At 40.6% G+C, this 10,470-nt stretch overlaps 1 protein-coding gene across 3 annotated transcripts in view; it reads right to left on the reverse strand.

Annotated features, from left to right (window-relative positions):
- The window catches only part of acvr2ab (activin A receptor type 2Ab), a 39,760-nt gene extending 31,687 nt beyond the window's left edge, over positions 1-8,073 (reverse strand). For all 3 annotated transcript variants that reach the window (XM_055022794.1, XM_055022795.1, XM_055022793.1), the window contains exon 1: positions 7,205-8,073. In XM_055022794.1, the coding sequence (XP_054878769.1) occupies positions 7,205-7,259 (55 nt within the window). In that variant the 5' untranslated portion in view covers positions 7,260-8,073. The remainder of the gene's footprint in view (positions 1-7,204) is intronic.
- Positions 8,074-10,470: the final 2,397 nt, after the last annotated feature.

Consider the following 10,470-nt stretch of genomic DNA (forward strand, 5'->3'; position numbering starts at 1 on the left):
ATCAGTGGAAACGCAGCTACACTCCTCTGTTTCCCGTCTTTCTGGTTAGATATGCATCTCTCCTACTTGCCTTGAGGGCAGTTCCTGGATAAAGATGTTAGTGCTCTGAATATCACAGGGATCAGCTACCGGGGGCAGCATGGAGGCCCACCTCTGAGTGGACTGGAATACCCTGCTGAACACCATTAATCAATATTCCTGACAGATAGAAACATCTGACAAGACCACATGTTTCTATCACCCTCATCAGACTAAGCATTGCTTAATTATTTGAGTTTTTAGAACTTTATAGTTGGTGTTCAGGTAGTAATCTTAAAGTAAAACATAATTATTAAGTGATATTTTCACATTTTCTGTGAACCTCAGACATTTTTAACTCACATACAATGGGCCACTGGATGAACGATTGCCTGAAGCCACCTGGATTAGCAAGTTTTCAATCTCTCTTCTTGGTATATTTTGCTTTTTAAATCCAGTTTTCCATAAAGTTGAGGTTAGAAATTTGGGAATATTGCTGGTTGCACTCTTTAAAAATGAAGCTGAATTCATGTTGTTATTGTTCTGCCAGAGCAATCAGCTGATCCAAGTGTCAATTATTCAGGCATCACAGCATGATGCTGCCACCTCCATGCTTGTTCCCAGGTTTAAAAGTGACAAATGGAATCCTCCAAATGTACATTTAGTCACCTGATCAGCTTGATCTTTGGAGTTTTTGTTTTTTACCTCATGATCTTTAACCAGTTCAGGTTAAGTATTTATTGGATTAATGCTCAGTTCTGATTTGTTCTTCTTCTAGACTTTTGGTGAGAACATTTTCGGTTGAGGAGTTGCATGTTTGGACGATTATTCCCTCTGGCTTTGGATGCTGTGCAGCAAGAATATTTATTTTGCTCTTGCATTTTCATTTTTGCACAGTTGTTATAATGCGTAACCAGGGCAACACGGTATTGTTTGCTTACTGTCTTTGGTCAGAGGCGTCTTTAGATTTGTTGCAAAACTGACAGCTACTGAAGATCTGTAATGACATAATGACTCTGAAGAAATTTTAATGATGGTTGCAACATTTATTAGAAGGGTGTATAGATACATTTAAGCCAGTTTATATAATATTAAGAAAATTGATAAACACCTGCAGTGACCTCATGCATTCAAAGGTCTCTTAAGTTGTTTGTTGTATGATGGTTTAAATAAAAGATGAAGAAATGTTTAGATAAATCATTAAACATCTGAGCAGGACTGGATCTCCTCAGGTTGTTTGCAGGGGTCTGGGTTATATAATCCCCCTGCTTCCATGTTTCCCCACCAGCAGCTGAGGCTGAGCTGTTAGGTAGGAGAGGACTCTCGCTGGTTTACAGTCCAGTGTTTTCACAGAGCAGCCAGGAACTCTCTGGAGTGCTACATTAACGCTCAATCAGACGTTGTTGTGACACGGCAGGGGTGGCTGGCTCGCCGGAGCAGCTCACAAAGACACCAGTCTTCCCATGGCAGCGAGGGGGGAGGAACCAGAGCGGGCATTAAAAACCAACACACTCAGCAACTGAATCCAATCCCTCTAATCCTCGCTGGAATGCCCGAGCCCATCCGTCTCCTCCTCAATTAGCGCTGATGGAGCTGCTGGTCGGACAGGTCTGGGGAGCACCTGGGTGTCTCTGCAGCAGCAGAACCGCACACATGACTCGCTGCATACCGCGCATTCTTCACAGGAGGAGCCTTTTACAGTGGCTCCTTATCTCTGGTAGGGCACAAACTCCTTACACTCACGTGTTTGGTTTCGCAGCTGCGGCATCTTCAAACCAGAAATTGTTTTTTAAGGGTGGAATTCACGCTGCAGAATTACGATGTGAATTCCCGCCCCGCCGTGAGTCATCACACGAGGTACGCCGTCTCTTTCGCGACCTCGCCGACTTCTGCCGTTATATATTTAGTGGAAAGTAACGACAAGCCCATCACGAGGCTCCAGTGCCAAAATAAAATCCAGACACTGACGGGTATTTTTAATTGGGATTAGATTACAAGTGGAGCAACAGGCTGATGACAAGCCCACAGCATCACCGGGAGACGGCCGAAGACAAAGAGGTGGAGGACGGCGGAGGGGGGGATTGTGACGCCCTCCAGAGACCCTGAAACGAGAGCAAGATGAATGTACAGCTCGCGGTTTTTAATCAAGGATCAAAGTGGGCCCCTTCATCGGAGAAGCCAGTCTGTCTAGACTCAAACTCTCCCATGCACAAAAAGCAACATCTGCAGTACGCATTAATTACAGTAAAAGGCCACACTGGACCGACGCATCAAGATAAAACGCTTCTCCAAATCTAAAAACTCTCCAGAGTCAGGGTGCTTTAGAAATCTTTATTCACACACACACACAGATCTCCTCTAAGGAGGTAAACAGCATGTGCAAACATTACTTTTTTTGATTTGGATGTCGGCACGCTGAGAAATCTCCATCGATTTGGTATTCCTCCAGCAGCAGGTTAGAACAAATCTCTGCTGCTCAGGAAAGTCCCCTCAGTGGCAGATAAAGTCCTCCGACTGCAGCAAAGGTTTGTTCACTTGCATTAATGCAAAAACAAATCCATTTCAGTTCTGACAATAAGAAAAGTCTAAATGCCCAGTAAAATATAAACAGTGCTCCAACTGGTGCAGGACCAGTCAAAACAAGCAGCAGCAGCAGCGCCAGCTGCTTTGGGTGGACACTTTGAGTTGAGCTGTTTTCATGATGAGGAAACAGTCAGGGCTAGTTGGGCCCGATGGGGGAAACGGGGACAACGCCAGGCTTTAACAAGTACGCCAGTGCCACTGGACCCCATGCATAATGCAGGAGGACGTATTATAGATAGAGGGAGGACGTATCTGTGGGAAATGAGAAAAACATGGCAGCACAAAGATGAAGTTAAGAAAGTATTCATCACTAGTCAAAAAGCAAGCTCTGCACTGGCAGCAACACAATTAAATTCATTTCCACACAAAATGTGTCATTTAAAAATGTCCTAATTTGTCCAAATGCAGAATTTCCAAAAAATTCAGATCCTTTTGCGAACATGAGCAGTCAAAACGACCCCGATGGCCATAAAAGATAAACATGCAGGAGTTGGCAGCTTTTCCCACCAGTAACTACGATTTGGTTTGAGTGTCTCGTTTTATCAAAATAAGAAAACTTAAAGCCTGTTTTGTGACAAGATATAACAATCTTATTTTGACAAAATGGCTTCATTGTTTCACAATAAAATGTTTGAGTTTCATCATCTCAACTGATTTATGTTTTCAAAAACCAAAGTATGGTGGAGATGGTTTAGTCTATCTAGTTTTTCAATTGTTGTTTCCATAGTTTGCTACCACAAAATATCACAAAAATGTAACTACATATTGTTTATTCTTGGTGTAATTACATTGAGCCTATGGGGACACGAGAAAATTCACAACAAAGTTAAATATGTGGACTAAGAGTTTCAAAACCCACTTTTATTTATTATTTACTTTTCCATACTTGGAAAATGTTGAAAATCTATTTGGTAACTCTGAAAATACTTATTGTTATTATAGCAATTTCAACTGACTTTTAAAGTCAAAAAGTGAGCAATAACCACCTTTGGTCAACATGTGGTGAAATGGGAAAAGAAGTGTCTTCAAGAAGTAAATATTCACCTCAGAAAAGCATCATGTCTTCTAATGATTAACCATATGGGGGAGGATGCAACAAAGTTTGTCGTCTATTGCAGCAACAACACCGGGGATTAAAATCTCCATTTTAATAATAATAAAAAAATGAAGCCATCATGAATGGATGTGAGCTGTATAAACTGGTTTATGTGCTGACACAGTTTCCTGACATGAAATGGGGAAGCCTGAGGATTAGGACAAATCTTCAGAGTGGAGTTGCACGGTGAAATCTGTGGACTTGTTGTCTGGGATGAAGTCGCACTGTAAATATTTACCGATCTGCAGTTCAGGCTCGCAGCAGAGGTCGCCTGTAAAACTGATGATCTGGGGCGGATTACCAGCTGCTCGGGGGTGGAACGTTGTTCAAAAACCATTTTACCTTTCGTTATTCTGACTGAACCTACTATTTCTTGTCAAACTAAACTTCTGACAAACAAGAGGTCTGTTTTTCCCCTCGGTTCCTGAATGCATCATGCAATTAAACTGAATTCAGTGCATCTTCTTCATGGGTTCCTTCATGGTCCAAACATATAATATTTAAAGGCCATGAGCGTTTTGTGGTTGAACTCCAACTTCACGGTGCATTCAAGAACATGCCGTGATTGTCTAGATTTAGACAGCTCCAAGCTGATTTGTCTTTTAAAAATCAGCTTGGATTATTCTAAACATAATAATCATAATAATCAATTTCTTCACAAATGGCTTTCATGTAATAAAATTGTTTTAACTCATCACATCAAAAGATATCAATTTCTGTTAAGTTAAATTAAAATAAACATATTCTCATTTGTTTCTCAGTCATTGTGGAAGCTGATGTTGTGGGAATGAAGAATCTCTGGTAGCAGTCAGTCTTCCAACAAATCTGAAGATGCTTCTGACTGAGGAATACTGATGTATGACATCTCATGAGAATCCTGACTCAATCCACATGTGTACTGGATGGCACTCTCAAGCTCTGCTAATCCACCTCATTAGCTTGTATTACTCATCTTTAATTCTCTGGTCATACGGTTAGCTATTGTTAGCTAAATGCTTAAGTCAAGGATAAAAATGTGGATATAGACTGACAAAGAAGTGAAAGACCGACAGTCTTAAGTGATTTTGCAAAAACCGTTAGGCAAAAAATTTAACTTCAACATTTGATATGCCGCTTCAGTAAAGTGTTATTTTGACATTTAAGGAACCAAAATTGCACTAGACCATTTCTACTTTAATTTCCTGCCTACTTTAGCATGAAGAGCAGCTTGCACAGAGTTTTTCTGAAAACCAAAAGGTATACAGACATGGTTTGTCATGGTCACAAGCCATGACAAACAAACTTAACCCTTACGCGTTTCTTTTGGCCTCATCAGATAAAAATCCCTGTTGGCTAAGTGCTCTGTCCTTATCTCTGGGTTCTTGGTGCCATTGTGAGCGGTGCCAGTTCCACTCGGCTTTCCCAGAGAGTTATTATCCCACTCTGAGTGGAAACCATTCATTTCCCCACTTCAGACAGTAATGAGTGAGTAGAATAATCATCTGCTGCACTCTGCAAAACACAGACAGCACCTGGCTGACACTCGGAGCAACCCTGACTATTACCCAATTTGAGAAAGCTTTTCATTTTCACCCAAACGCTCGCAGACACTCCAAGGCACCTTACTGTGAAACTATCCCACTGCAACGTGAGAGAATGTTTTCACCTCCCATCCTTCCTCTACTTCTTGAGGTTAAGCTTTAGCACTGATATGCAGCGTTTCTTTCCAAAGCAGTTTGGAAAATTTTGCCTCCAGGCTTAATTTCTGTTGTGCAACCTCCGATTAGGCAATTCCCACTTCCAAGCTGAAGCATCAGGTAACAAAACCGTCACTTTGAAAACTGCAATCTCAAATTCCTGATCTGCAAATCCAGCAAACCCACTAACACCAGTCTCAGTCTGCAAAGGCGATTTTCTTGGAACGTCTTCAAAATATTTGGAGTTAAAAAATAAAAGTAAAGACTTTTAGCATCATGGAAGAGTTCACTTCCAATGCCACGTAAACAATGTTGTGCAAAAAAAAAAAAAAAAAAAAAACACAACGGAAAGAGAAGAAAAACCAAACAGCACTTTGTGGTTGAGCTTGTTCTGTTCGTCACCACTTCACCATACTGGTGGGACGTTTAACTTCAGGAAAATGAGGATGTAGAAAGAGGAACGGGGGTGTATAATTAACTGTAAACCTATTAAAATCTAACATACTATGACTAACAGACATGGGATATTACTCATTAATTTCAAGATGAGTTTTAAAACCACAAAAATATTCCATGACATTGCTCCTGCAGTTAAAACTGTTTCAAAGTCACCGAAACAGCTAGAGCATCATTTTTATCCTTTTCATCCTCATTCCTCTTAATTTTGAGTGTCATTTTATTCCATCATCCAAAAGGTCCATTAACGTTTCCAAAATCGCATGCCAGGCCTTCTTCTCCTCCTGCTTCCATCACACACTGGAAATAGTTTTTATCTTAATTTCCAAATGTAGATTAGATATTTAAAATACAAAAAAGCGGCAAAGTAGAATATTATTTGATGCTAATTTAAATGGTAAATTACACCAATAGCAACAGCAATAAATTATCTTCTGGCTGAATAAAAGAAACCCACCAATCACTGAAAGACAACCAAAATCAAATAAAACTGACAGAATATGTAATTATGATATCAAAAAGTTTGAAATCAAGCATTTAATTTAGCATTTAATAACTCTGCAACTTAATTTTTAACCAAAAATGTCTAAATTCACCACAAAACTACTTCAACAATAAAAGATCTATGCCTTCTAATCAATAAGTGGCTGAACATTACTTATAGTGTACCACAGGGTTCTGTGCTCAGTCCAATACTTTTCACATTATATACACAATATAATGCATAATTACTGACTTTTTGGTCAATTTCAGTGTATTCGGTAGAACTTCTTTCACAATGTTCATTAAAAAATAAAACAACATACAACTGAATTTTTTTTATATTGTTGCTGCTGTTTCAGGTGAAATAACTAAAATGTAGTTGCAATACGCCTTTAATTCTGCCTCACCAGACTTCATTTCTTCTTGTTTGCATTTGTTCAACAAGTGAATATACTGAGAGTGAAAAATATATATTACACTGACAAAACCCACTGCAGAGCCCCATTCAAATCACAACCATTTAACTTTAAATTTGGACTTATAATCTATTTATTCCTACTGCATAGTCCTTACTTATACTGTCTCTTGTTGTTTCCTAATTAACTTAAACTAAACAGACCCAATTTCTAGCAACATGTCTCACTCAAAGCTCCACAAAGGCCCCTTGAGGGCCTAAAGGCCCCATCTAGAGCTGACTAAATACGAAACATGCACAGCCACACAAGTGGGCTGCAGAAAAGGTTGAGGGAATTAGTTTTTTTCCACCCTTCTTTTCTTCCCACAGGTCTGCGTTGTGTTGCATTCAGTGCAACCTGCAACAAGCTGTGCATTGCATTCTGCAGAGGTAATAAACATTGCATTATAAGACCATGCATAACCTCGATATACCCACCTGAAGAGCAGGAGATGAGGAAAACGGCTATGGCCAGTTTTGTAGCGTCTCCCATTTTCCATCCGAATGTGTCCACAAAAAGAATGTTTTTTTATAAAAGCTCAAATTCCACAAAAATGAGTAAAAATATTCTCAAAAACGATTAAAATTGAATGTCTTGCTCCCCAAAGGAGAACAGTCTCTGGAAAATGTTCATATTTAAAGAAAATAAATGGAGGCTAAATCCTAAATATTCCAGTTTACAAGTCCCAAAAACAGGAGAAGAGGAGAAGGGAATGCTGGGTGGTATTTCCAGGTTTTACAGCGAAGCAATGGAGGGCGACTTGGCGGCACCAGTGCCAGTGTTTTCATACACTTGCGAGGTCAGCAGCAGCATTATGGGCAGACAAACTGAGCCTTCAGAAGAGCGGCGCAGAGAGCCGAGCCACAGCCGGGCAGGGCTAACATCCATCGGACTCCACACCAAGCGCACTCGGGTGCTTAATCAAACTTCTCCCCGGCGATCTCCGGAACATAGCCGTAAAATATGACTTCTTTCTTTCTTAAAAACACCACTTCGTAGTCTTCGATTTTAAAATGGTGGGTTTAAAAACAGTTTTTGACGTTTAAATCCTTGCGCTTCGCCCGACAGTCCGACGGGGCTGCCCGGCCACAACCACAGCCAGCTCCGGTCGATCCAGCAGGGACACAACCGATTAAAGGGCTCCAATCGGAGTGTAACGCTCCTTCAAAGTGGGCCAAACAACCGCTTCCGTCGAACGAACTCAATACAAGGAGCGAAAACCGTGTTTTATTGCAGAATAATCGGGCAAAACTACAGTTAATCCGTGTAGGACGAGCTGGATTTTCCAAGTCCGTCTCCTCCTCGGGTCGGGACAATTTCAAGATGGAGTCACTGATCTGTGTCAGCTATGCCAAGTTGAGCTGTCCCGCATCCGGTGATGATTTTCAAAGTAAAACACAAGGTAATTGTTCTTTGTTTTGTAAATGAACGCAAATGAAATGCAAATGTTAAAGAATATTTAACATCTATGGCAAAAATGTAAGTTTTTATAGTCTATTCCATTTGTCTGAAAGCTAACCTGCCAACAGAAGATTTGGGCAAATGTTCGGCCAAAGTTTCTAGCAAAATGGAGCTGTAGCATAAATGAATTGCCAGCAGAAATTAGATTATATATTTGAAACATTTGATAATTTTTTTTTGACCAAATAAAAGATTATTGCTCATTGGAGCCCTGGTATTAGTTGGAGTCAGAATCACAACAATCTCCAAATAACTAAAATCGACGAATACTTGAGACTCCCCTCTAAATACTCTAAGAATATTTTAGAAATGTACAAAAAAATCCCAGAATATGTGAATTTTCCCCAAATATTTTTGAAGTTATGTTCCATAGAGAACTCCACAAATATGGAACCAGTGGCGTTTGTTTATTGATTAATTGTGATGTTTTCTGAAAAACCTTTTTCTAAAAGATCAATTTAGCTGGTTTTTGCTCAGGTTTTGACATTGCGTGAGTTCTCCTTTTACTTTGGAGGTAAAATCCGCACATTTCCAGTAGGACGCTGAATAACTCTTTGGAGCTTGTTTGAGCGGCTTTACGAGCTTAGGGATTGTTTTTTGTTCGGGAAGGCTGCTTGTTTTATACTCTGGTTTGTCCCGAAGCGACAAAAGATGGGCGGTCCGAGCTGGAAGGGCCACCTTTTCATTTAAAAAGACTTGTAAAAACATGCAACATATTTGTAAGTAAATTGCAACAATAAACTTGTATTTTCTGCACTACATGGAGGATCTAATTAAACTAGGAGAGTTTATGGGGCATTTCTACCATAAAGGAAAACCCAGAATGCAAACTATACTTCTAACAAACTACCAAGCGTATGTCCATCCATCAACCCTGTTGCTTAACACAATCTGCACACATGCTACAGCCTGCAGCTATGTGCTACTATAGGTCACATATTGGATTTCAACATGGGTTGGGTGCTAAGTAATAAATGCTGAGAATGCCATGAAGCACAGATATAGGCTTGGCCTGGTCCCAAAATCTGTGTGACACTAATCTCCCTAATAGCCTGGAGCAGATCTCCAGCTATAAGCGCTGCTCAGCGATTAGGAGGTCAAAGGTCTCGGGGGATTTCTCCTCTGTGCTGCAAGCTGAGTCACCTGTTCTACATCGGAGCGTTGGCTTTCATCTCCAGCAAGAAAAAAATAAATGACGCTCCTGTTTCTTGAAGCTGGAGAAACCAGTACAGGCCAGTTTGTGGTGAAGGAGAGGATTTAGATCCAGTAGATGCAGAGATTTTCAGTCTATTCCTGGAAACCCAAGCTCAGAAAAAGCAAAAGTATTTCCTCCTTTTATTTATCTTGGAATTACTCTGTGTTTATTATGTGTTAGGTGAGGCTAATATTACAACAATAGTCACATTGTCACCTTATACGCCAGCTACTGCAGATGTGGTTGCAGGTAAGGTTTCTTCCATCCTGCAAGAATGCGTGCACCAACCCTCCTGCAGCTGCATTTTCCTTCACTTCCTCAAACTTTTTCTCATGAAAAAAAAAGAGTACGACTTTCTTGTGGAAGTGGCATGTTGTATCCGTCTCCCTTTGAGTGGGGAAGACCTGCCATCCTGGTCTTGGAGATTTATTGCCCATGAAGCTAATCCCATTACTCAACTATCAGATGCCAAATCTCCTCTAATGGCATTACATGGGCCTGAATTACGTATGATGATGCTAGCTGAGGAGGGCTCAGCACATATTCCTTACTGGAACCACTGGTCCTTGTGCAGAGTAACCCCATGGCTCTGCAGCTTAATGGACTCCGTATTGAGTGTCAAGGGAAGTCAAATTTATCGACAAAGGGCTTTTAACAAAAAGCAGGTTGCTCACAGACAGCATGGCAGAGCAACAAGGATGTAAATACATGTGAAACTGAGAGAACGCAGCAAAATGTTAGCAATTGAGGGTCTGTAACGTGTGACAGTGGGAGCTGCAGGGCAGCGCTGAGGCCAAGTGGACACAGCATGAATGATGAATGGAAAGATCAGGTTTCAGAGCTCAAATCAGGCTGCAATGTTGCTCCTAAGGGTCATGTTTAATGGTGCTGTGACCCGTTTCAAGGTTAAAACACGATGGACGCAATAAGACATCATGTCAGTATGAATAGAAACAACAAAATCAGCATTCGAGACTAATATCTGTGCAAAACAAGCGAATTATAGAAAGTTATGGAAGAAAATTGGTCAAGCTAATGTCAAATGGC

This window comes from Poeciliopsis prolifica, unplaced genomic scaffold (assembly GCF_027474105.1).
Source record: "Poeciliopsis prolifica strain line A6 unplaced genomic scaffold, Auburn_PproV2 SCAFFOLD091, whole genome shotgun sequence".
NCBI classification, from domain to species: Eukaryota; Metazoa; Chordata; class Actinopteri; order Cyprinodontiformes; family Poeciliidae; genus Poeciliopsis; species Poeciliopsis prolifica.